The sequence below is a fragment of the Thamnophis sirtalis genome, unplaced genomic scaffold (assembly GCF_051295495.1).
Source record: "Thamnophis sirtalis isolate CommonGarterSnake01/CBP01778 unplaced genomic scaffold, rThaSir2_p1.2 scaffold_5, whole genome shotgun sequence".
Lineage (NCBI taxonomy): Eukaryota > Metazoa > Chordata > Lepidosauria > Squamata > Natricidae > Thamnophis > Thamnophis sirtalis.
In genome coordinates, this window is record NW_028261385.1 from 65,611,068 (window position 1) to 65,637,077 (window position 26,010).

Consider the following 26,010-nt stretch of genomic DNA (forward strand, 5'->3'; position numbering starts at 1 on the left):
TATACAATGTATGGCTAAATTATTAGATTAATGATGGTCTGTTCAAGAGAAAACACAACTTGCAATTTTCTTCTTTATACCTTCATTTTTACGTGCTTTTGAACTGCTAGGTTGGCAGAAGCTGGCTCACTCCATTATGCAGCGCTAGGGATTCAAACTGCTAAACTGCCAACCTTTCTGATTGACAAGCTCAGCATCTTAGCTACTGAGCCACCGTGTCCCTATTCTATACATAACTCATGGCAAGGTATTTGAGAGCATGATAATTATTGATTCAGTTAAAGGGGTGTTCCTTTTTCTTCTGTTTAAAAAGATAGGAACCTCGAGATAACATAATATGGAAAAGTGTACTTTAGAAATAAAACAAACCGAAGTTGCTTTGTCAGCTATTGGGGACTCAACCAAAAAATGGTTGCTAGTTCCTAATGAGGCAGTCAAGTACTTCAGATAAGTTCACTGCTTAATATGAAGAAGGTATAACATAAGTGAAGATCTTGCCTTTAGATTAAAATTGTTAAATAAGTCAATTTTTATTTTCTTTTGTTTATATTTTCCTCAAAATGCTTAGAAAAAGGCTATGTTATCATTCCATACTTCTACACCAGCAGCTTGCAAGCATCTCTGGAAATGTGGTGTGGAGAATCAGGCTTTTTACAAGTAAGCAGAACTATTCCTATCATCCGATAGTATAAATTCATTTCAGTTATATAATACTAATGTGTAGATGAGCAAAGAATATCAAGTAATCTGAGATCCTTTTCATGTTAAATCAGCATGTTATAAAGAGAAAATGGCCTTTGATTTATCTGCAAATTATTTGTTGAAAGTTCTAACAACTATGAAATTAATGTTAAAGAACTAAGTAGTTTTTGAAGTGGGTAATTATGAGGAATACTTTTGAATAATCCAAAACATAAGATTAATCATACTAAGAATTATAAACAATTTAGGCAGATAGAGAGGTAGAGTGCATAGGTATGTCTGTCTGTTGGTAGACTTTTTTTTCTTCCTTGAAAATTTAACTATTTTTACTTTGTGTTTCTTTCTCTGAAGATATGCAAAATCAAGCCAAATCAAAACCATGTCCAGCAGCAAAATATTTTTTAAAGGCAGCAGATTTAGATACAGGTAAATATTATTTTTATTCTAACAGGAAGGAATTATACAGGTGAGATGAGATGATAGATAGATAGATAGATAGATAGATTCTCTATACTTTTTTTTCTGATAGATTCAATAAAAACTCAAGTTCCTTAAGATTGCAAGCTTACAGTATCTTGTGTGTACAGATATAAGATTAGATCATTTTAGCCTATGAAAAAGTCCAGATTGTTTTTTAAAGTACTTGCTTTTGATTATATTAACATTTTCATAAACTGCTCTTGAAATATAAAAATAAATAAATATGGAGAGTATATGGGCCATCCTATTCACATGGACTTGAAAATAAGTACCAATGATTATAATGGGAATTTATGCCTGATTAAATGTACCTAGAATTATGCATATGAAATATCTATGAATAGATAAAAACAGTTTTTAGTAGACAGTACATTAGACTAATTGCTATCAATTTGAGCAGAATTGTTCTTGTAAATTGGGACTCAATGGTCCAATGTAAGCCCCAGCTCCATTTTTATATTAATTCAGATTCTCAAAACCACAATGTTAAAATCAGATAGCAAACCACCAATATCTTTCAGTATGATTTTTAAAACTATATTTTAAAAAAGATGGGATAAATTGGATGTTAAGTCTTTCTCTGGCTTAATGATTTTTTTTCTGCCTTTAAAACTGTCCATACACACACATATGGACAAAAAAAAACCTGCATTAGCTCTCTTGTGATATCATCAAAAGGTTAGTTTAAATAAATAAGTAAAGTAAATAACTCCAGTCCCTGTTAAAAGAATTTTGCCATAATTAAAATGCCAGCTCTCTAAGGATATAGTGGCAAACATCCCACAATAATAGTTTTTGAATATTCAACTCTGTTTCTAAAGACAAAATCCCAAAGGTGCTTTTTCAAGAGGCAACTGCACTTTTAAAAGTCCAGTTGTCTTTTGAAAAAAGCACCTTTGGGACACCATGACCTGGGTGTCTCCATAGAAATCTAAAAACAAAGCTTTTCCATTACTTGGTACCCTTCTTAATATATGTATTGTTTTAAGGATTTGGTTACCGCACAAAAAATATTTTTTTTATCATACAAAGATTAATTCTTAACATATATATTTTGTGACAGTGGCAAAGTTGCAAAAGAAGTTGTTGAAGCAAGTTCAAAGATCCAGAGAGAGCCTCCAGAAGTGCACAGGTACTTTCAGATCTAAAACATTTAAAGAATCTTCTAACATTGACCTATATTACAAATTGAAAAGTTACATAACATACATTTAATTACTGTTCTCCCAGCAATTGTACATTGCTATTGGCTTTTAATATGTAATAGGAGATGAAGGATTTATAATCATTTACATTATAGGATATTTTTTTAGTGTTTCCTGACTTATTCCTTTCAGTAAGGGCAACCATTTAACTCAAATCCCAATTCATCAGATCAGGAAAATCCAAATGTTCTCAAATCATTTTGGCATACAGGTAGTCCTCGACTTATGAGCACAGCTGAGCCCCAAATTTCTGTTGCTAAACAAGACAGTTGTTAAATGAGTTTTGCCCCATTTTACAACATTTATTGCCACATGTATTGTTCAGTGAATCACTGCAGTTGTTAAATTAGTAACATGGTGGTTCAGTGAACCTGGCTTCTCCATTGACTTTGTTTGTCAATTTGCTTATGATCGCATAGCAATAGCACTTAGATTCTTACATGCTTCTCCATAGTGCCTTATAGCACTCTCTGAGCAGTTTAAAATGTCAGCATATTGCCCCCAACAATCTGGGTCCCCATTTTACTGACCTCAGAAGGATGGAAGGCTAAGTCAATCTTGAGCCCATAGGATCAAACTCCTGACTGTGAGTAGAGATAGTCTGCAATACTGCATTTTAACTACTGTGCCACCAGGGCTCTTCCCTGGTTCAATGCAACTGTCAATATGAATCAATTGCCAAGCATCCAAATTTGATTTTGTGACTATAGGGATGCTACAGCAGTTGTAAATGTGAAAAATGGTCATTAGTCTTTTTCAGTGCCATTGTAACATCAAAATGTCACTAAATGAATGGTTGTAAATCAAGGACTACCTGTAATAATTGCATAATTCTATTTCACTGATTCAGGTTTCACTAGGCATTGGCTACAAGAAACAAAAGTAAATAACTTCAAACTCTTCTGCAACATGTTTTATACAAATAAATATTCTGAAGAGAATAGCAAGAAAATTCTTTTTTATATGCCACATAAGTATCTCCATGTATGTATTTACATACATACCTACAACCCAATTCATTATATAGTCAATAGGATAATTTATCCCCTTTCTTCACAGAACCAACATTACTCAAAGTCGTAGCTCTTATTCTTTAAGCAAACAACTCATAATAAACATGGAACCTCTGCAACCTCTCCATCCATCACCAGATGACCAGGAAGAGGTTCTTTCTGATGAAGGTAAGTCTAAGCTAAGAGGCTCCTTCTGTTTTTGTTTTTATAAAGCACATCAATAAAATTCAACAGTGATCAGTGTATGTGTATGTTTGAAAAGTTATTTTCATTCACATAACTAAGAAAATTGCTGGACGATTGTTGATATGTTGCTTATAAAAATACATCTGGGACAGTTTTAAATTATTGCAAAATATTGTTTATATTATAGAATACTAGATCTTTAATAAAGAGTAGAAACTGATTCATCTTGATCATCAATTAGATTTTTCATTTAATAAATGGCGGTTCATTCTGAGACATCAACTTTTCCCAGCTTCTCATTGCCTGGAGCTGTTGATCTAAACTCAGTATCATCTAAGACAGGGGTGTCAAACTCAACGCCTATGTGCCAAATACAGCCCATATGGGTGCTTAAATCTGGCCCATGGGGCGGCCTGGAAATATCAAATGACCGGTCCATGAGGCCCGCCGCGGCCTGTTTTCAGCCTCCATGGCCTCCTGAGCACTCTGCCGGCCAAAAACGGGCTGTGTGGGTTGCTGCAGGAGTTGTCCATCCCATCTCCCCTCCGCTCCACATTCCCCACACCCTGCCTCCCCCGCCAACCCGCGGGGAAATACAATGTTGATCCACCCCTCAAAGAAATCCAGTTTGACATCCCTGATATAAGTCAGAATAGATTTTTGTTGTTCAATGTTTTTCTGTAAGACATTTAAGAAAATATTGCCATGGGATGGGACTAAGTCACAACCTATTCTACCATTTCTAAGTAGAAAATATACAAGTACCCCTCGATCTCAAATAGTCAAGGAACACTTTTAGACAGAAGTGCATGTAACTGAATTCTGTCCACTCAATATTGCATCTAGGAAGGCATCCTTAGCTACATTTTCTTAATTCTTCATTACATTATATTGGGTTTCTTTGGCAGTGTGTCTGAGAAGCTCTTAACGTAGCATCTTTTCTCTTAACTGCTGCTATTTTTGTATCCTGTCAGGGGAAGATCCTGCTATCAGTCCCCACCTGGTACAGCATGATCCCATACCTGTACTTCTTCCTGGAAGCCTTACAACTTGGAAATCTGGTTCTTTCTCCATTCCACGTGATACTCCCCCCCGTATTCGTAATCCCAGATCTCTTGGTGAGTGTTGATATGGTGTATGTGTGTCTGTCCATGTGGTAGGGTGTGGCTGTCAAGCTTTCCTATTCAGGAACTCAGTGGCTACTGACTTCTCAAAGAACAATACAGCTACGTTCTATTGCAAGCAGAATAGCTTCCAGTTGGTCAACTCTCATTAACAGTACAGAATTATATACCTACGTATTCAAATAATTCTATCTACTCCCTGCATTTTCATTTTGTCAATCCAAGACCAGGTTTTCCTTTGTTTCTCTCCCACTTTAGAAGCATTCTGACAATATAAGTACACAGAGCAACATTAGAAACAACCTGTCTGTGAGTATAGCTAATTGCAGCATCCATGCCTGTATGAACATGTACTATTTGTGTATGTTAGTGGAAAAAGGAAGGTTGACAAAAGATGAAGATTGTGTGAATATAAACCATCCTTCTCACATGAAGATGATTAAGATTCAGACTTAAAAGTTTTTTTTAAAATGTTTTCTTTTTCATGTAGATGTTTTATTTATGTCTGGTTACTGTATCACATCTCACTTCTAATAATGTCTTAAGGATTTTCTTAATCGGGCACAGATTACAAATGCTACAGTTGGGGGGGGTTACTCATAAAAGTTGTTTTATTATATAAAATTAGTTCTTTCTTTCTATTCCTAATCTTAATGCTAATTCTATTCTTGCTTCTAATTTCATACTTACATTCTTCCTACCTATCTTTTTCTCATTAGTTTTCTTATTAGTACAAGTTTACAACTATTTCTATCTTCCTTCATCTTTTAATTTCTGTCTCCGTGTCTATATGTTTGTAGCACTGTTTTCCTCTCAACTTTTTCCTAGCTCTTTGAGCATTTCCTTGTTCCCCAGGTCTTCATTTCTTGTAACCAGCTAAGCCATTTGCATATGAAAACCTTTTTCATTCTTTATAGATTAATGAATGGGTTTTTTCCTCCCTCCCCCCCTCCCAATCCCACGTTCATCTTGGCATCTTCCTGGGTTGGTTTGTGTCCTGTGCCTGGGCTGTTTGTTTGGGTGCTTTCTTTTGCAAACCCTGGTTATGCTCTTCCCCCACCCCTGCTGCTTGCTTTTGTGTTGGAGGCTCCTTGCTCACTTCTATTCTGTTTTTTGCCTGGACTCCTTTTTCACCAACCCATACACATACTTGATTTCTGGTCCATTTTATGGGACATGCTCTTCAGTTAAGAAGAAAGGGGGGCTGTTTTAACCCTCTTTCCCAGGCATTCCCATAGCTTAGGATCCCAAGAGGGAAAGAGTAATGCTTGCTTACTCTAGGCGGTGAGTTCAGTCTTTCATATGACCTCATTCTTCTTATGCCTATTTTGCTTTAAATCAACCATTCTGTATTTCCCCACTCCTCAAATATTGCCCTGTGAAGAGAACCGCAAAGTTGACCTTGGAAAAGAAATGCAAGATTTAGCAAAAAATAAGCCCAGAATAGAAAGAAGACATTAAACTGCCTCCATACTGATACTCTTTGTATAATGTGGAAGAAAGAGAAAACACTTTCAAGATTGTTATAGATGATAATCTATATCAATAGAACTGATCTCCAATATTTCTTGTGGAGTCTGTTTCCAGATCTAGCCTGCATCTGACAACCTTCAGAAGGCCACACATCTCAGCCCTGGTGAAGACATTACAGGTAGTCCTCGAGTTATGACCACAATTGAGTCCAAAATTTATGTTACTAAGTGAAACATTTGTTAAGTGAGTTTGCACTTTTCAACTTTTCTTGCCACCGTTGTTAAGTGAATCATTGCATTTGTTAAGTTAGTAACATGGTTGTTAAGTGAATCTGGCTTCCCCATTGAGTTTGCTTGTTAGAAGGTCGCGAAAACGGATCATGTGTCCCCAGGATACTGCAACCGTCATAAATATGAACCAGTCGCCAAGCATCTGAATTTTGATCATGTGACCATGGGGATGCTGCCACTTTCATAAGTGTGAAAAACTGTCCTAAGTCACTTTTTCAGTGACGGTCACTAAATGAACTCTTGTAAGTCGAGGACTACCTGTACATTACTGCCATGTTTTTGTAAGCTTTGGAGATATGAAACATAAAATCATAGCATCAGATGAGAGCAATATAGATTGTGCTTGTCCAAATCATCAAACATTTTATAAAGGTTTTCTTCCTTCTTGGCTTTGGATGGATTATTGGCTTTGGGAAATAAAACTGATATGGTATTTTAGGAATACTCTGTGTATTTTGTTTACTTTGATCTTGTCTTGATGCAATTATGCAGTTGTATTTATTACTGCACTTTGATTATTAAATTGTGTATTAATTGGCAATATCTTTTCTCTTCGTCATGAGATTTATGTCGGGTTCCTTGCTTTCATAACTTTGAACCAAGAGAATTCCTGTGAATATTGCCATCATGTGTCTCTTTGGAATCTCCTTGGATCGCTCTGATCTCATGTTTCTTGTAAAATAAATTTTCTGTGGAGAGGACTTAACAAAGAGAGGACTTCTTTGGATTTACATGGCAGTGCGTTGGAACACTTTTTTCCTCAGATCACTTCTGATTTTGTAGGTACACTGAAATTGTCGTGTTGTAACAGAAATACAAGTGGTCCTTGACTTAAAACCACAATTGGGACCGGAACCTCTGTCCCTAAACGATGCAGTTAACTGAGTCATGCCTGGTTTTACAACCATTTTGCCACAGTTGTTAAGTGAATATGGATTTCTCCATTGACTTTGCTTGTCAGAAACTGGTTGGGAATGTCACAAATGTTGATCACGTGACAACCCCCCCCCCCCCGGATGCTGCAACTGTTGTAAAAACAAGCTGGTTGCCAAGTGCTTGGAGTGTGTTCACATTGCTATGGGGACACTACAACACTCACAAGTGCGAGGACTAGTCATCAATCATTCTTTTCAGTTAGTCAGCCTTGGGGACAATACCAGAAGATCAACTGTTGGTCCAAATGATTACTGTACACTATATACTTAGACTAGTGCAATTCAACATCAATTATCACTAGCAAAAACACTACTGCTGTTTCTATTTTGTAACTCCTAGATGTGTGCAAGGCTTTCCTACAATAGCAGTTACAGGAGCAACAACATCAGAGCCAGGCTTCGTGTCCAGTAAATCTTAAATTTGCAGTCATTTGGTTGTGAATTAAAAGTCTTTTTTTTACATTTGGGAGAAGATTCCTAGCCACAGTTTGGCTACATTAGGTTATTATTCATTCCAGTGTAAAGAAGCCACACGCTTTATATATCTCTACTCTAGGATTTAAATTCTAGGTTTTTTCTTCCCACTTTTATGAATGAAAACTCAGTGGGATTGTGTGGTAGCCTTGGGACTAAGACAAAATGCCTCTCAGGTCTGGAAACCACTGGAACCCTTCCTGCCAACCTCAATATTTATACCTTCAACTTTTACAATAATTAGATTGAATTAAACAGAATTATATCTACAGATAAATAAAAGTGTAGGCTCACATTTGAAAAACAAACTAAATCCCCATATAAAAATCATAATGACTTAGTTTGGCTCTAATATATATACTGGCGAACTTTTATTTCTGTTGCTTTAGTAGTCTGCGTTACAATGCAGTAAACAGTTCAAGTGCTTAGACTAGTATATATAGTGCAGCTGTTAATTAACAACTGTTAAGGGAACGGTTGGTATTTGCTGTTAATTACTTTGTGTATTACAAGCCAGTTGGAAGGGTTTAAAAATAGGTACTCACTCTGTGCTCTAGTAGGCTATTTCTATTGGCCGAATTAGAAGCTGTTATTTGATTCATTCAGCTGGACTCTTCCAAGCTGGACACAGTGGAAACTTGGTAAAGGTCACAGCTGGTATGGGTGGCTAGTTCATTAAAGCTGAAATAGAAAATATAGCTTTTAGTCAATATGGTGAAATGCCTAGTAAAAATCCAAACCCGGAGGAGTATCCATTTGCGAATGGTTAACCACTGTAGTAAAGATGTATGCATTCGTCTGCTGAGGCATGGGTCAAAGATCACAGCTAAAAGTGCTGGTAAGTTCATTTTTGCCTAGTTTATTGAAATATTTTTTAAAGATGATGCCCCTTTTTCCTCTGGAATTTTTGAATATTGATAAGGGTCAAAACAGAGGGAATAGTAAATTATAGCATTGGGATTTGAATGATTTTCCCTTTATCCAAAAGAGCAAACAAAGAACAGCTGGGGAAGCTAAAGGCTAGGATATCGTAGGAAAAGCAAAGCATTCAGTGAGGAATGTCCTTCTGACAGATGGCGTTCAATTGTATATTAAGTTATCATTTTAATCAAGTACTTAATACACTGAGGAAAATGTACATTTGGTTCTCAGTGTCTTTGATGTAAATGTATGGCATGAATGAATCTATGAATTATAGATAGTACAATTCCATGACACTTAGAACTTATAGATATCTTTAGGGAATGATTATGCCCATGTACCCTCATCAAAAACCATGTTAAATTGAAAAAAAAGTGATATTTCAGCTGAGGAAGACCAAAGGGATATTCTCAGAAATATTATAGCCTATTTTATTACTGATAGTGAAGCTTTCTGAAACAAATTCTAGGACATCTTTCTTTCAGGAAAGTGATAATTAATCTCTGTGACAGTGGTCCTCAAACTATGGCTCAGGATCCTCTTGAGTCACCAACAGTTTTCAAACAGAGTATTTAAGATCTCAAATACTTTTAAAACCTGACCAGAATTGTGGAAAGTGGGAGTGTGGTCAAAACCTTAGTAGAACCATGTGTCTCATTTTGCTTCTGGAAGCACAAAGTGAGTGGCTATGGTACCTCACAAGTTCAGATTACTGGAATATTTAATTATTAAAAGTAAATGGTATATTTCTTGTTCATCTATAATCCCAGTAAAAGCATTTATCAACTGATTCAGAATGAGGCAATACAGGTAGTTACGTGTGTGTTTTAGAGCATCACATCTCACACCTCTGCTCTGCAAGATGCATTGGTTGCCAGTTTGCTTCTGGATCCAATTCAGGGTACTGTTTTTTGACATTTAATGCCCTTCATTGCATGGGACCAGGTTATCTGAGGAATTGCCTCTCTCAGATAGCCCATCCCAGTAGATCTGGCAAAAAGGTCCTCTGTCAAGGACCTTGGAGTACTCATCTCAAACGATTTAAGCACCAGAGCTCACTGTAACAGCATTGCCAAAAAGGCATTAAGAGTTGTTAACCTAATCTTGTGACGATAGGGTTACCAATCTTGGTAATATTGTACTGCAAACTGTGCTAGACCAATTCTCGAATACAGCTCATCTGCCTGGAATCCGCACTGTATATTGGATATCAATGCAATTGAGAAAGTCCTGAGGTATTTCATGAGAAGAGTATTCCACTCCTCTACTCACAACAGAATACTCTATGCTACCAGACTTGAAATTTTGGGCTTGGACATCCTAGAACTATGCGGCCTACGGTCTGAACTAAGCATGGAACACAAAATTATCTGTTACAATGTCCTACCTATCAGTGACTACTTCAGCTTCAACCACAATAATACACGAGCACATAATAGATACAAACTCAAGGTAAACCGCTCCAAACTCTATTGCAGAAAATACGACTTCAGCAACAAAGTGGTCAATGCCTGGAATGCACTACCTGACTCTGTTGTTACATCCCCAAACCCCCATAATTTTAACCTTAGACTGTCTACTGTTGACTTCACCCCATTCCTAAGAGGTCTGTAAGGGGGCATGCATAAGCCCACCAGCTTGCCTACCGTCCCTGTCCAATTGTCTCCATTTATTCGTGCACATTTACTGTGTTCATATTTATGTTTATACTTATACTGTTATCTTCAATATTCGAATAAATAAATAAATAAAATCTACAAGGGACTTAGATTTGGTGGGTCCCAGGAGGCAGGTCCCGCTTCTCTAGTGTGGCATTGCCTTGTAGAACATTCTCTCCCTTTTTCCAAGGTTAAGTTGGCTCCATTCCTTTTGATATTCTGTAAATTGTTCAAGACCTGGTTATGTCATCAGGCCTGGGGAAACCTCAGAACATCAGGCCATGTTCAAATGGCTACACTAGTGAGGTGGATATACTCATTTTCTCTGTGCTTGGGATTTGTATATTTTAATTTTGATTTTAATTCCGAGCATGTATTTTTACATATTTAGTTTATATGATTGTTTTTACATACAGTATGTGATCTTTGGATTATTATATGCTGCCCAGAATCACCTTTGGTGAGATGGATTGCCATCTAAAACTGATCAATGAAATAAACAAAACAAACAAACAAATAAATACATTACATTCACGGCAAGGGCGCTATTGCACACAAGTTAATGTATCATTTAAGGCACCGTGGTTCTTCAAAATTTGAGAACCCCTGCTTCATTAGTCTTCTTTTGCAAATAGAATTCCTAATGTTAAGAATGAAGGTATTTCTGCAAAAATATTTTCACTTCAGTAAAGTTAACTTACATGAACAACTATCATTTTAATACTGTCTGACGCATCAACAATGTAAATATTTTAATCATGTTTTTAAATAGGAAATCAGACCACTTTACTATAAATTGTTATAGTAATAAATTAAAGTTAATAAAAAATAAATCAACAGCATAATAATACAACATAGATACAGTACATTGTAAAAACCAATTATAAAGGCAGACAACAGACATGGCAGAAAAGCAATTCTTAGTCCTTTCTAAAAGTCTGTATGCCTTCAGTGCTGGTTTTGTTGGAATGGTATTCCATAGATCACTTGCCAGCATTGAAGAGGTTCTGCTCTTTTTATAGAATTTCTGTACCTCAGCCAGCATAAACATTTGAAATAGATTCTCAGATACCAAGCTAAGTGTTGGGGACGAATACATGGGAAGACATTCTAATATGTATCCAGGACCCAATATTCCTATGTTGAGATGATGAAGGAGCTGATAGGGGCTAAATATAACTTGCAGGGATAGTATCACAAAATTATCTAATACTCATGGGTCATTTGAAGGACTACATTATTTGATTTTCTTTTAGAAACTCCCATCTTTTTAGAATCTTGATTGTCAGGTTTTATGGCATACTCCGATTTACTTGAGAACTACTTCTCTGTGGTAACATCCCATTCATTTCACTACAAAACCGCCGCGAGAAAACAGCGAAAATGAAATCGCACCCACAGAAGCGCGCCAATAAATGCGCGCCGATGAAAGCGTGCCATCAACAAACAACATAATACAACGTAATAACCCTAACCCTTACCTTAACCCTAATCACGCTTTCGTTGGTGCACATTTATCGGCACACTTCTGTGGGCGCGATTTCATCTTTGCTGTTTTCGCGCCACGGTTTTGTTGGCATGCTTTTGTCGAGAACGCATTTGACGGATCACGCAATAGCTGAATACAGAAATAAGGTGGGTGAGATTTATCAAACCTCGCACTCAGTGTGCATTACTTTCATAGAATTACCTTATTAATATGTGTAACATAGTGATAAGATTTCAGCTTCACCATTATTAACAATATTTATGCATGGGTACTGAATGATCTTGTTTACAGACATGCTACAAACTACCTAGATACACTCAGCCACGCTCACAAAGTTTAGGAAAGGCAATGAGGCTTTGTGCCTGGAATAAAATGTGAATATTGATTTATGCAATTTAACAAAATACCTGAAAAATGTATGCATTGGGAGCAAGCTTACAGAATTTTGTTGATTTAGAAAAACCTATGATAAAGTCATTAACCTAGAATTATGAGATATATTGCAGAAATATTGAACTGAATATTGGTTGATGTATGTGATAAGAACAGTAAATGGTGGAAGTAAAACAAATATGAGAATAAATGAAACACTAGTGAATGGTTCAACATTGATAATGAATTAAGGTGAAATGTATAATAAGCTTTTGATTGTTCAATGTATTTATGAATAAATGTATAATAAGTGCTTGCAATATTAGAGATATGTTGAATGGAGACATGAATGTTGCATTTGAGCCATGGTGGCGCAGTGATTAGAATGCAGTACTGCAGCCGTCAGTTCCACAGTTCGAATCTCACCAGCTCAAGGTTGACTCAACCTTCCATCCTTCCGAGATTGGTAAAATGAGGACCCAGATGATTGTTAGGGACAATATGCTAACTCTGTAAACTCCTTAGAGAGGGATGTAAAGCACTGTGAAATGGTATATAAGTTTAGGTGCTATTTGAATACAGCTGGTGATGTGCTGTAAATGTTAGCTAAAGTGAACAAAAGTAATGGATCTGGAACTTAATATATCAAAGGCTAGGGTAGTTGAATTTGATAAAATTAAGTGAATTAAAGTTGTGCATAGAAAAAACGGGCAATAGGACTAATAGATGAACATGTACCTTGGCAAACTGTTTACTAAAGAAAGAATTAAGACAGTAAAAAAGTGAAAAAGTATTATGCAGAACATATGACAAATTAAGTTAAAACAGCTACTGTACAGTACAATTTGTTCTGTGTAAATAGAGTATGTTAAGAGAAATATAAAAGTAAATTATATGCAGTAGAAACAAGTAACTTAAGTGTTGTATGTATTATAAAACAAGAATTGGGTAAAAAATAAACACATGCTGAATGGTGAATCACCAATATGAAGGAAATACTTTGAGAAGTTTTGGCCCTGTAGATTAAGGGTATCAAACTGGCGGTCCATGGGCCGGATGTATCATGGGCAGGCCACGCCCACCCCAGCTCCACGAAGGGGGGAAATGTAACGATATGTGATTGACGGCAACGTGATGCCATGAATTTGACACCTTTGTTGTAGATAGAATGAATGAAGATTGAATTCCAAAAGAAAGATATTAGAGATAATTGCATTGAGAGGAAAACTCTGAATAGATAGAATTGATAAGATCTTAAAAAAAGACAGAGGTGAGATATTACAATATAAGAAATAAATGTAGTGTATGATGCTATGCATGGACATGATGCTATGGATGTAAGGATAGTTTGCAGGGATAAGAAAAATATGAAGAAGTATAATAAAAGATAACGGTATAAATCAGATTTCTTTTTTCTCTTATCTCCTCTATGTAATTTACTATCTCTTATTCTTTTTCTGCATTTTTCAAAACATTGCCTAACCCAAAAGAGAATAGCGTGATGGGTATGTATGTATGTATGCAAAAATTTCTGTGAGCATGTGCATGCAGAGGCATTAAATTTAGGCCTGCAGCCATTTTGAGACCATTTTTACTACACTTTATTAAAGAGCCCTTTGAAAGCATTTTGAACTTTTGTCCTCCATATTTGTCTATGATGGAAATGCAATTTTAATGAATTTATATCATGTTTTAAAATCATGTCCATATTTAAAAAGTGGCCTTGTTCCATTTTAATTTTGTACTATGTTGTATTAACATTGTACTACGTTGTGCTCTGTATGAACTTTACTTTTAATCCTTTGTCTTTATCATCATCATTACCATGATCATCACCATTATTGTGATGATGTAGCTAAAGTCAGAAAAATGTATGGTGGCAATGAGCGTAACATGAAATGAGAGAATATTCTGATATAATCTTTTAAAATGTAGCTTTCTCCAGTAGGCAATAAGTTGCCCAATTTTCTATTTTATCAAAATCTATACAATACACATGATGACCTTTTCAAATATGAAGTAAAAAAGAATAAAACTGAGCAACTGAAAATACTAGATTTGACACAATCATTATTCATGTTTTTATAAGGACCACAATTCTAATCTTAATTAGTGTTAATAATTTAGAAATAGTAATTACTAAAGTAGGAATATTGCCTAATCTGAATTTAGGATAGATAGTTAAATATGGCTATATTACTTGAGATTTTTAAATTTTTTAAATGATTACTTCTCCATTTTTATTGAATTAAAATGTACTTTTTGAAGAAATTGAAACAACTTTATACAGTCTTTTATTTCTTAATTAATCTAGGTCAGTGGTCTCCAACCTTGGCAACTTTAAGACCTGTGGACTTCAACTCCCAGAGTTCCTCAGCCAGCTTTGCTGGGAGTTGAAGTCCACAGGTCTTAAAGTTGCCAAGGTTGGAGACCACTGATCTAGGTAACATGCAAATAATTTTAGATTTTTTTGCTATTAGTATGTAACAAGTTTCCATTTGTTCTACAATTATATAACCTGTTCTAAGAGATTCTACTGAGTATAAAAGTGGAACTTTTTCTATCTTCTTCTTGCTATATGTTAGGATCAAATACACTTGAAGTTATCAGGAGATTATTTGAAGTAAATTTTCATTTTCCAGGGCAGAGCTGGTAGGTCTGAACTGATTATTTTCCTATCCTGATAGTCCATGACAGATATGCCCCCAACATCAGGAGTGTTGATTCAGTAAATAACTGACAGCTTTAAATCAGAGTAATCTATGTAATAAACTAGTTAATTTATTTCATACAGTAATCAGATACTGTGTGATAGCCAGTATCATTGATCTTGCAAATATTTATTGGGAGTGGATTAGTTGTTGTAAGTTGTATTTGCTAAATGACCTTGTAGCTCTTGTTTTATTTTGTATGAAACACATTTTTGTGAATTATTCTCTATCACGTTCAAGTAGTGAAAATGTCCTCTATCATCAGTTTTCCTAAAGGCTGTTGTTTTTCTCTCTTGTCTAGTCTTTGATTGATTGTATTTATTATAGGAGCCAGGATGGCTTAGAAAAATGCAATTAAACTAACAAACAGAATTAACATAAACCTTAACACTTTAATGAAACCATGTAATATTTTTTTTAAAAAATAAATAAATCAGAATTTGACATAATTAAAAGGCCTAAGGAAATAAATAGTGTTACACCCTCTTCCAAGCTCTTAACTCCAGTGTCGCTTTGTATTATGAATCTTAACATGAAGAAATGAGAATTAATGTCAAATTACGTGAGGCAGGATCCACAAACAATGCTGCTAATGATTCAAGAGTCAGAGGAAGTTATTGCCTGTTTCAGACCTGAAGTAAATATCCTACCACTTTTTTAAAAAGCTTGATACTATGAATGAGAAGCTATGTAAGATAACAGAATGATCTAAGAGTTACAACAGTTAAAGTGGATTTTGAAGCGATAAATAAAATCAAGATTGTCTTTAACCCGGTTGAATTAGATGGAGTTTTAGTTTATTTTGAATAGATGTACAAAAATAAGGCTAAATCTAATCCAGGGTGAACAATCTTACAATTGATATTCAAGGGAAAATACTAAGATTGTTAAAGATATTGACATTGTTGATATCTTGAATAAATAAATACATTTGATCATTGAACTCATTGGGTCTGTTGCTGCTTCTTAGCCCAAAGTATTTTACAGGATTGTTGTTATGGGGATAGAATTAGGAAAGAAATTCTTAAGAGTTTAGGCTTACATTCATTCCTATCTGTTCTTTGCATTGAAAAATAAACTTCAGTTCACCCATATAAAAAAGTAATTAAATAAAACTGGACTCTAAATGGAGTTGTATAACTTTAGAAGACTGTAGAAAAAACTAGTATTTGTTGCACATTTACTTAGAGAACTCTTTTAAGTTCTCAAAGTCTGTTAACTTTGAAGCTAAATGGCATAAGCATAAATGGCATAAGGAAAACATCAATTTCACAGATTATCATTAGATACAAATTTGTATGGATAATCACTTTGTGTTCAATTAATTAATATCATTTGTTGTGATTTATGTATTTGCATACTGTGGTTTACACAAATTGATTCAAATTATACTATCATCTGCATGATTTATATATTGGCATCATTACACAAAGATGATACAAATGATGCAATTTGTAGTTTAACCATATTAGAATTAATGAAAACCTTTTCCCCCAATTAGTTAATTCAGTCAAACTGTCTTATATACTATAATTCATTTTGTCACTTATGACCTCCTCCTAATATTAATATTGTACCTTGAGAAATAGAATCACATGATAACCACTATTTCCCATCAATCTGTACTTTCTCATTTACTGCTATTGATAATCTATTAATATATGTTAGATTATGATGCACCCTTCTGGAAACACATATTATGCATGTGCCCGATGATGCAAGTACAGTATTTATCATGGTTTCAGAATCATGGAATATAGTTCTGTACAATGAAGTAACAGAAAATTTTCATTTCAGGTGCACAAAATGCAGATTTTTATTTTTTTTTAAAAACTTGGATTTTTTAAAACTAAAATGAGTAAATGGTATGTCAAGTTATATTTAACTTGCTGAACTATGAAGAATTCCCCTTCACTTAATATAAACCAGTTAATGATTAAATTCAAGCAGTTGCTTTGTCTATAGTTATATCTCCTTGAAATGTACATTTGAGAATCTCAAAGTGCTGTTTTACAGGAATCCAACTGCCGAAGGAAGATGATATTTCGCTCCCTGTGATATCAAGCTCTCCTACTAAAGAAAAAGATGATGGTTCAGATCTTTCGGTTGAGGAGGGTGAGAAAATCAAAGAGGAGCCTTTAACAATTTCAGAATTGATGTACAATCCAAGTACCAGTTTGCTACCAACTCCTGTTAATGATGAGGAGATAGACCTTCTCTTTCAAACTTCTCCAAGGTTAGAAAATGGGAAAGAAGATACAGATTCATTTGAGGAACTGGAAGCAGATGAAAATGCATTTTTGGTTGCAGAGGAGGAGGAGTTGAAGGAAGCCCGAAAAGCACTGAGGTGGAGCTATGACTTTTTGATGGGTAACTTGAAGGTAAACTCTGCTGTGAAGAGTTTCTCCAGACTTCTTTTTGTTGGGCTTGGCGTGTTGCTTGTGGTTTTCCCTCTACTACTTGTCCTTCTGGAATCAGATCTTGACATCTCCTTCCTCCATGAAATCCGCCAAACACCAGAATTTCAGCAGTTTCACATTGAATATTACTGTCCTCTCAGACAGTGGATAGCCTGCAAAGTAGACTTCATTAGCCATTTGTTTGGCAGCTCTTAAACATAAAAAAATGTGCAAAACTAAGGGCTATATTCAAAACTAGTGAATTTTAGTCAGTATTTAGGTGCTCATAAACATCTTGCAGGTTATCTTCAATTGGTTCTTTATTTTGATAGACAATAACTTCAAAATTCTTACATTTACTTTTCATAATTGAATAATTGATGTAGCAGTGGCCTTTAAGTAACCAAAAAGCAGTCTTTGTTTTATTTGCTTTCCGGTTTTTATCAGTAATTACTGAAGATAAAGCTATCATTTCTACCATATCAAGCCATGATGTCCTAATTTTAAGCATTAACTACAAATAGAAGAGGATGCTTTTGAATATATTCCTTAGTAAAACAATGTCTACTAACCAATGCCTATATTGCTCGGGTTTTATTATTATTTTGTTTGTTTGATTTTTTTCATTTAAGAATCTTTTTATCTATTTGCAAAATTTTGGTAAATTTTTAGCAAATGCAATTTCTGAAAATATTTAAGTGTACAGATGAATAAATGCACAAGGACATATCATGAATTTTTAAAGCATTTTTTAAAAAACACTAATATTCTTCAAGATATGCACAAGATGAATAATTGGGATGGGGCATAGACATGTCTGATATATGGCAGTGAAAGAATAATTTTTCAATAAACAGGTTTCAGAGAAACTACATATTAGGACAAATCAGTGTAACCATGATTTACAGGTGAGAATTCCATGAGAGGAAAAGATACTTACTCCTTTCTTTATACATTTTTTTTCCTGGAAGCACAATCAGAATAGCATAGTTGGAAAGGTATTTGCAGAAAAGAGTCAGTGGATGCAGAAATGGCTAAGCATACCCTCCTGTCTGTTGAACCTGTCCTGCATATTCCTAAGATCTCTGCCTTAATATTAGAAAGCAGATACATGATCAATATAATGTGTAATACCACATTACAGCAGCTGTTCTGAAACTAAAGAGTGGGATATAATTTTCTCAAGATGGCAATTTGGATTTTACTTTGATGCACTCATGAAAGTTCTTTGCAAAGTAGTGGAAGTATAGTTTTGCAGGAGATTTTGTTTTAACTGTACATGATGGTAAGTTAGAGAAATGGTAACTTTAAAAAAAGAAGATGAAGCTAAGCTTACTAAAATACACAATTTAAAAAATTAACCTGTTTCCAAAGATAGAGGAAGTTTCTGTGAAAAACTTCTGTGAATTTCAGACACCTGAAAAAAAGTTAATTTCTGATCATATTTATTATTTTTCATTATGATGAATCCCAGAGTTACAATTTCATGCATTATTTTTAAGCATGCTTTCTTACCAGATGTAATTAACAATGGATGCACATGATTTATTTATAAAAAGTGTCCTTTTGACAGTGGTGTGTTGTTATCTTTGTTGTCTTGATGGAGATATTGTGCCTGTGTAACTCCAAGCTCTTTTAAGAGGATGTGACTAAAATCTCATGTATTTAGAGAAGATCAACATTTCCACATGCCCAATTTTTAAATGTAAGGAAGTAGAAGCGGAAGAACTAAATAAACTGAATAGCCAATCTGGATTTCATAACACAAAATTCACTCTTCCCCTTTCCTAACTACACCAGCGATAGGATATTTACCTCAGTCCTACATCTATTTCCTTTGAAATATGTTGTTTAGATCCTAGTTCCAGATGTATAAGATTACAGCCTTTTTTCTTGTTCTATTAAAGTTTTAGAATTGCTATCTACTATTACAAACTAATAAATTATTTTTTTTAAATAATCAAGTAAATGTATGAAGTACTTAAAGTACATTTTAAACTTAGTTAAAAACTTTTAAAATATTTTTTTATTTACATTTCCTATTAAAAATAGTGCAACAAACCGAATCCATATTTCATCTACCTTCTAATATATAAACCTTTCTAACTAACTCCCATGTAATTCCCATCAGATTGTGTTTATAATTTGTATAAAAAAGATGTATGCATTGTTGAAGAAATTATGAGCTCCTGATTTAGAAAGGTTTATATTCTGGAGTTCTCTGTTGCCAAATGCAACTGGATCAGGGCATAAGTTTTAAACTAGATTTCTTTTTTAAAAATATATAATTAACTAGTTGAAAAGCTTGGGTAATTTCCCTTGCATGTATTACATCATCTAAAAAGTAAATATAAAATACTTGTAGTTTTTTTAGGGTAATCTTTTCAATTATAAGTAAATATATTAAATGTTTTTGTGACTGAAATGATTTTATCTTCAATGTGTTTTGAGCTCTTCCTTTCCTTAATTACTCCATTGAAAAAAAAATCTATTATTTGGTGCATATTTAATCCTTTTTGCAACTTTGAGCTGAATCAAGAACCCAGTCAGAAGGCATCTATTATTGTTTTCCAAAACCAAAATGACAGTAATCTTAGAGATATAGTTATAAAAGTAGACTATATAGATATTGCAAATATTATAATAGCAATAAATCCAAACCCTTGTCTTGGTCCTCTGGGTATTTATAAAATACCAAGCTCTTTAATTATAGATCCTTGATTCTAAAATGTAATCTTGTCCATGTACTATTGCTCCAAAATCATCAGAAACTTTTGTTAGTATTAGCTAATTTGATCTTGGAAAGATTGAATTGCTTGAGGGATCAATTACCTCAGAGAATAAACTGTGCAATAAGGATATGTATACAGTGAATGGCACGGGCATGTACATGAAGGGATAGAGATATATCGATCAAATTGTGAGGGCTTTTTTTTCCAGATTCTAGACACAGAAATGAGAAAAGAGTGAAGAATATGTACATAAACCAGAAGAGTCTTGTCTCCAGAACTGGAAGTAACAGAGATGGCATATGAAGAGTTTGTAGGTGCAGTATTGTGTGTTTCTGTTTGTGCTTGGACTATATTGTAGAACATTCTGTACTTGACATATATTTTGTGATTTGTTTCATATTTATAAACACAAACTCTGGGAAGAATTAAATAGGGATTATTTCTCTGAAATGCAAATGGGCAAGAATTCCTGGCATGGGTAGGGCGGGAAATGTACCTGTAAACTTGAGCCTTATCTTTGTAAAGTGAATTTAACATTTCTATGTCCACATCTTGTTTTATATGTTAATGTAATGATAAGACTCCCTAATAAAATATCTATTGAAAAAAGCCACCATGGGCTGACAGACTCATATTTAAATATGATGGTGCTGAAAAAGACTTATGACTGATCCTCAGAGTTGCGGTCAATGCAGCACAATTTCCACTATCTCATGATCACAATTTGGGTATTTGGCAACTGGGATGTCAATGTCCTGCAGTCACATAACATCACACTTAAGGCCCACAGCAACTCATTTAACAACCACAGCCAGAACTGATGAACCGATGTTGTAAGCCAGGCATGGTCCCATGATTTTTCACTTTACAACTAAATCAGGTAGCAACAGAGTTGCTATTCTCAATTGTGGCTTATAAATGAGGACTACATGTATGACACAATTCCCCATTTTTATCTCCACAACAATGAGCCTATGAGGAAGTTGGGCTGAAATATACTGAGTGGTCCAAGGTAATGCAATGAAGTTCCAATGTTGGAATCCACCAGAACTAGTTAAGACTTGAATCTGGGCCACTCTAGCCTGGTTCGAGACATGATATCACATTGGAATTCTTATCTACTTGGTAAATACAAATCAGTGATATAATCTTTATATCTGATGTCCTTAGGAGTGTGTAATGGGTAACGTGATATAATTTGTATTAATGGTTTTGTGCTTTATACGGGTAGACCTTGACATATAGCAGTTCATTTAATGACCGTTCAATTACTATGGCACTGAAAAATGTGACAAGTGTTTTTCAGTTATGACCTTTGCAGCATTCCCATGATCATGTGATCAAAATTTAGTGGCTTGGCAACTGGTTCATATTTATGACAGTTGCTGTGTCCCATGGTTATGTGATCACCTTTTGTGACCTTCTGATAAGCAAAGTTAATGGAGAAGTCAGATTCACTTACAGGTTATTTACTTAAAACTTAATAGATGTAGCAAGAAAGGTTGTAAAATGGGCAAAGCTAACTTAGCGAATCCCTCACGTAACAATATAAATTTTGAACTCAATTGTGGTTGTAAGTCCAGGACTTCTGTACACGTAATGTGAAATTCATGTGATGGCATCATAACAAATGTGACATTATCAAAGCTTGTACTGGATACTTAAGAATGTATAAAAACTATCATTTCCCAGAACAACATTGTAAGTATTCCTAGCCAACTGATCGGTAATGCAGTTTATTTGGAAAGCAAAAGGAAGGAGTAGCTGTGTTTAAGAATTATATTTCTATATTATGAATCTAACAAACATTAAGCAGTTTATAATAAACACTAATAGAACATTAAAACAGTCTCTTTAAACTTTCATAGTAGTCAAAAGCAAGCTTTCTGGGGAAATCAAAGGTAGATTTATTTTTAATAGTTTACAAAACTGAAGTACAAAAAGAAAATTGACAAACCTTGTAAAAAGGCAGTTTCAGAGTAAGCAGGACAACAGAAGGGAATTTTAATTAGAAACAAAGGCAAACAACTACCTTATGGGAGAAATCTTTTTGCCTCCGTTAAGAGGACATAAGAATGAAGTGTTTGTTTTACTTGCAAGATTCTTCTATCTGGAGATGACAGGGAACAGTAGTGCCTTTAGGATGAGCTAATCAAGCAACAGGATCTCCACACCTCAACCTCCCTTTCCTCATTTTGGCCTAATTTTAGTAAAAAAAATTTAAAAAGGAAATCTAGAATGACCGTTTTGCTGACCTTTTCTTCATAGCCAGGCAGCCAAATACCCCAGGCTAATGCACTTTTAGATAGCTTGGCACCTGGCACTAAATTTATCTGATGACAGTTGGTACAGCCGACTTTTATTCAATAAAAACTCCAATCACCATCACCCCCACAAATCTCCAAAAGGCATTTATGACATTATCAGCAGCAAAGAGACAACGGAGCGAAACCAGAATCAAATCCCAATCTTGTATGGAGTCTTCTTGGGTTTCCAAACTCTAAATCTGCAGGTGCAGGGAAGCTTCTCTGCGCAAACTGCGCTTGTTTCGCCATTCGAAGCCAAGCTTGCGCAAGAGGCGCTATGGGGGAGAACGCAGCGCAATTCCTTCAGAACTTTACCGCGTTCAGAAAAAGAACTTTCCCCCACTTACTTTCTCTGAATCCGACAGCGCCCACTAGTGCAATCATGTGCTCACGCAAGGAAAGTTTGGCTTCTTGTCCCTAGAGTAGCTGGAGCCGATTTATTTTGAAGAAAGTTTCCAGGACTTGAAAAAAGGATAAACCGGCGGCGGCGGGCGGGGGGGGAGGGGGTGTCCCTTGGTGCTTCCTGAGCTCGCTTTTTTTCTTGCAAACCTTTTATCACCCAAACTAGGTAACATTATCTGCGCCGGTAAACTGTTTACTGTCAGTTTATATTCTGGTGACTTGCTTCTGTGTGGGTGGGGGTTTCTTTAGATGGGCTGTTTACTAAGGGCTCTTTGGCAGTTTCTTGATTGGGGTATTGTTTACTTGATTGTTGGTCTGAACCTTGGAGTAGGATCAGGAGATACACACGGCAGCCGAAAGCCTATTGAAACGCACGCTCAAAATTCATCTGATAGGCTTAGTTAGGATTGTTAGGATGAAGTCAGATATATCGGCACTGGTTAATGGGGTGTTGAATTACAACTACCAATCTAGGTCATTTGGCTGGCTGAGGGGTTGGAGTTCCTGCGGCCGGGTATGGAGGAGAAAGGACGGGGGGAAAGGCGGGCGGGGACGGCTGAACGAAAAATATACGGGAAGGAGAGCCTGGTTCAGACGCTTCTCAGCCAAGGAGAACGGAGCTAAGATCTCCTTTTCCCTCAACAGCCAGCTCCACCCTCGGTCCTCGGTTGCCACGGGGATGGCCGAGTACACATTTCCCACAGCTGGTGTTAAGAGAGAACTTCCCAGCGGCTCCTTCATCTTTGCGCCTCTTCTTTACTCTTTTCTTCCAAGGGGGAGGAAAGAAAGAGAGAGAAAGAGGTCGGCCCAAACTGTAGTCTCTTCGAGGGCGCCGCGAAAATTGCAACCAAGGCGCGTAAGGAAAGCTTTTCTCGCTGCTGCTCAAGGGAGGCTCGCAGTTTCCTTGCTTTCGGAATTTGGTTAGGAGGCTGCTACTTAGCGACGGAGGAGGTGGGTTTTACTATCTGTAGCTCAGGCTCGTGGTTGCAAAGAGAGGTTTGTTGAGGTTGTCGGGCCGAAATCCGAACAAGGCTGCCCAGTGTTATCTGTCAGAAATGGTGTAGTAGGGTTTGTGCCTGGTGGGGTTGGACTAGATGATCTACAAGGTCCCTTCCAACTCTTGTTATTCTGAATGAATGAAATTCTCCCCACCCTTCAAGTCTTGCACAAAGAAAGAATTCCAGAGAGACATTTATTTTATTTATATCCCTTCCAGAAAACTCAAGGTTGTGAACATATCCAACACACCTTCCAATTTTCCTTGCAACAACCCCCCTGTGAGCTGGGCTGGGCTGTGAGGGAGAGACTGGCCCCAAACCACCCAAGCTGGCTTTTGTGGCAGAACAAACTCATAATCTCCTGCTTTCTAGCTAGGTGCCTTAACCATTTGACCAAGCTGGCCTAGAATCAAACTGACATCTCAAGCCTTGTACCCTCTATTTTTTCTAGTATATTAGAAGGAACTGGCATGACATAAGAATGCTGTGTTGTCACACTCTCTGTGAGTCTGAGAAATAAGATTTGGGCATTTCATAAGATGTTTTTTTCCCCCTTATTGGAAGAAATGCCCTTCTGGGTTCAGTTCCAAGTGGGGGAAAACACACTGGAAACATGGAGGCTGCTTGGAAAGATGGTTTAATGGTGGGCAGGATCACATGGCTTGAGGGGAAAGGGGGGGTGTCACATGCTTCAAGATGTTGGGTGAAGAAGAAACAGGGCTGAGATGCTGAAAGTTTCTGGTTTTATGCCCTCTCTGGGCTTTGAACTTGAGCTTGTATTCTGATTGGTTGTCAGACTTCCATGGGGCCATGCAGGGGCAACTCTGTAGGCTGTGCTTTGAGTCCAGGTTTGGTTGCTTTGCTGACTGATGTACTTCCCAGTTGCCAAGTGGTGAGATGGGTAAATGGCTAATCCTTCCTTTGTTATGTAGAATAGACTGGCCCAGGCCCCAAAGGTGTGTGTGTGTGTGTGTGGGGAAGCTGCAGGGAGCTACTTTGTCTTTAAAAAAATATTTCTCCATTTCTCATCCAGGTAAATATCATATTCTGCCTTTTTAATATTTCCTAGGATATTCCATTTTTCTAGGGGAGGGGTGGGTGCTAACGTCCCACACCCTCATGTAAAATGGAGACTTAAAATCAGGAAGATTAATATGTTTTATGTTCTGTCCGAAACCATTATAAAAACGACTCATTGATTGTTCAAGTCAGGATCCTGGTTTTAGGAATATTCACATGCACATCCTGAATGCTTCAACCTCCAAAACTATCATTCCATATGGGAGCTGACAGAGAACAGGGCAGAAAGTGTGGCTTTTCCACTGCTTATTCCTATCCTGCCTCTACAGGAAAAGGAGCAGAAAGGGGGACAAGGGTGCATGTGTATACTGTAAGTTCAATATTTGCATCACAATATTGCCACATGCGTGTCATTTTTGTGTCATCAGGGCTTGTTCAGATACCACTGATTCTGACTGATTTCCTGTGTGACAACAGGGTGTTCTATTGATTCAGTCAGATATGCCGCACACACAAAAAAAACCTCAAAGTTTTAATCACAGAGGTGTGACTGCCATCTTTAATTTATTTGTTCTCCTGCTACAGATGCTTCTAGTTAGAATTTTGCTCTTTTAATCCTTAGTGAGCTTGGCTATTGCTTAGTTGTTTATTAATCCCGTTTCTCTAAAAAACTGAGCAATTTAAATTTTATATTTTGTTGTGCTTTGTTTCAGCAACTTTGTGACTGGAAATCTCTGTCCTGCACTTGTTGGCTAAATTATTTTGAATTATTTTTGAAGACTTGACCTTGATTTGCTGTTAGGCAAGTTTCTCCATCCCACTTTTTCAAAATGCATAACTGGCCGCATCTAATTGCATTATTTTGTAAGAGCTTGAAAAATACTTATTCCATATGTATCCATTGGTTCAGGAAGATGGAGTTCATTGTTTTATGTAAATAAGATGAGGATTTATAGTATTTTGCAGAGATTGTAATATAATATTTTTCACTATTTTAACTTCTGAGAGATCCAGTCTTATAAGTTTGAATTTAATATAATTTTGTGAAATATCAGTATCTATACCTGCTGTGAAAGTGCAAGCAAAACCTCAGTCCCATACTTATAGGGGTGTGCAGCAT

The 26,010-nt window shown here is 36.0% G+C and overlaps 2 protein-coding genes across 8 annotated transcripts in view; both read left to right on the forward strand.

The window, feature by feature from the left end:
- Positions 1 to 20,777, forward strand: part of FRMD3 (FERM domain containing 3) — an 86,525-nt gene extending 65,748 nt beyond the window's left edge. For 2 of the 3 annotated variants that reach the window (XM_087715947.1, XM_087715949.1), the window contains 7 exons: positions 569 to 657; positions 1,054 to 1,128; positions 2,246 to 2,314; positions 3,447 to 3,568; positions 4,561 to 4,704; positions 13,813 to 13,827; positions 17,050 to 20,777. In XM_087715947.1, coding sequence (XP_087572073.1) covers positions 569 to 657; positions 1,054 to 1,128; positions 2,246 to 2,314; positions 3,447 to 3,568; positions 4,561 to 4,704; positions 13,813 to 13,827; positions 17,050 to 17,648 — 1,113 coding nt within the window. In that variant the 3' untranslated portion in view covers positions 17,649 to 20,777. The remainder of the gene's footprint in view (positions 1 to 568; positions 658 to 1,053; positions 1,129 to 2,245; positions 2,315 to 3,446; positions 3,569 to 4,560; positions 4,705 to 13,812; positions 13,828 to 17,049) is intronic. The other variant, XM_087715948.1, reaches the window with a different exon arrangement.
- A 2,688-nt stretch (positions 20,778 to 23,465) lies between these two features.
- LOC106551140 (uncharacterized) overlaps positions 23,466 to 26,010 on the forward strand; it is a 47,539-nt gene continuing 44,994 nt past the window's right edge. For all 5 annotated transcript variants that reach the window (XM_014069165.2, XM_087715950.1, XM_087715952.1 and 2 more), the window contains exon 1: positions 23,466 to 23,823. The gene's annotated coding sequence lies outside the window, so the exon portion shown is untranslated. The remainder of the gene's footprint in view (positions 23,824 to 26,010) is intronic.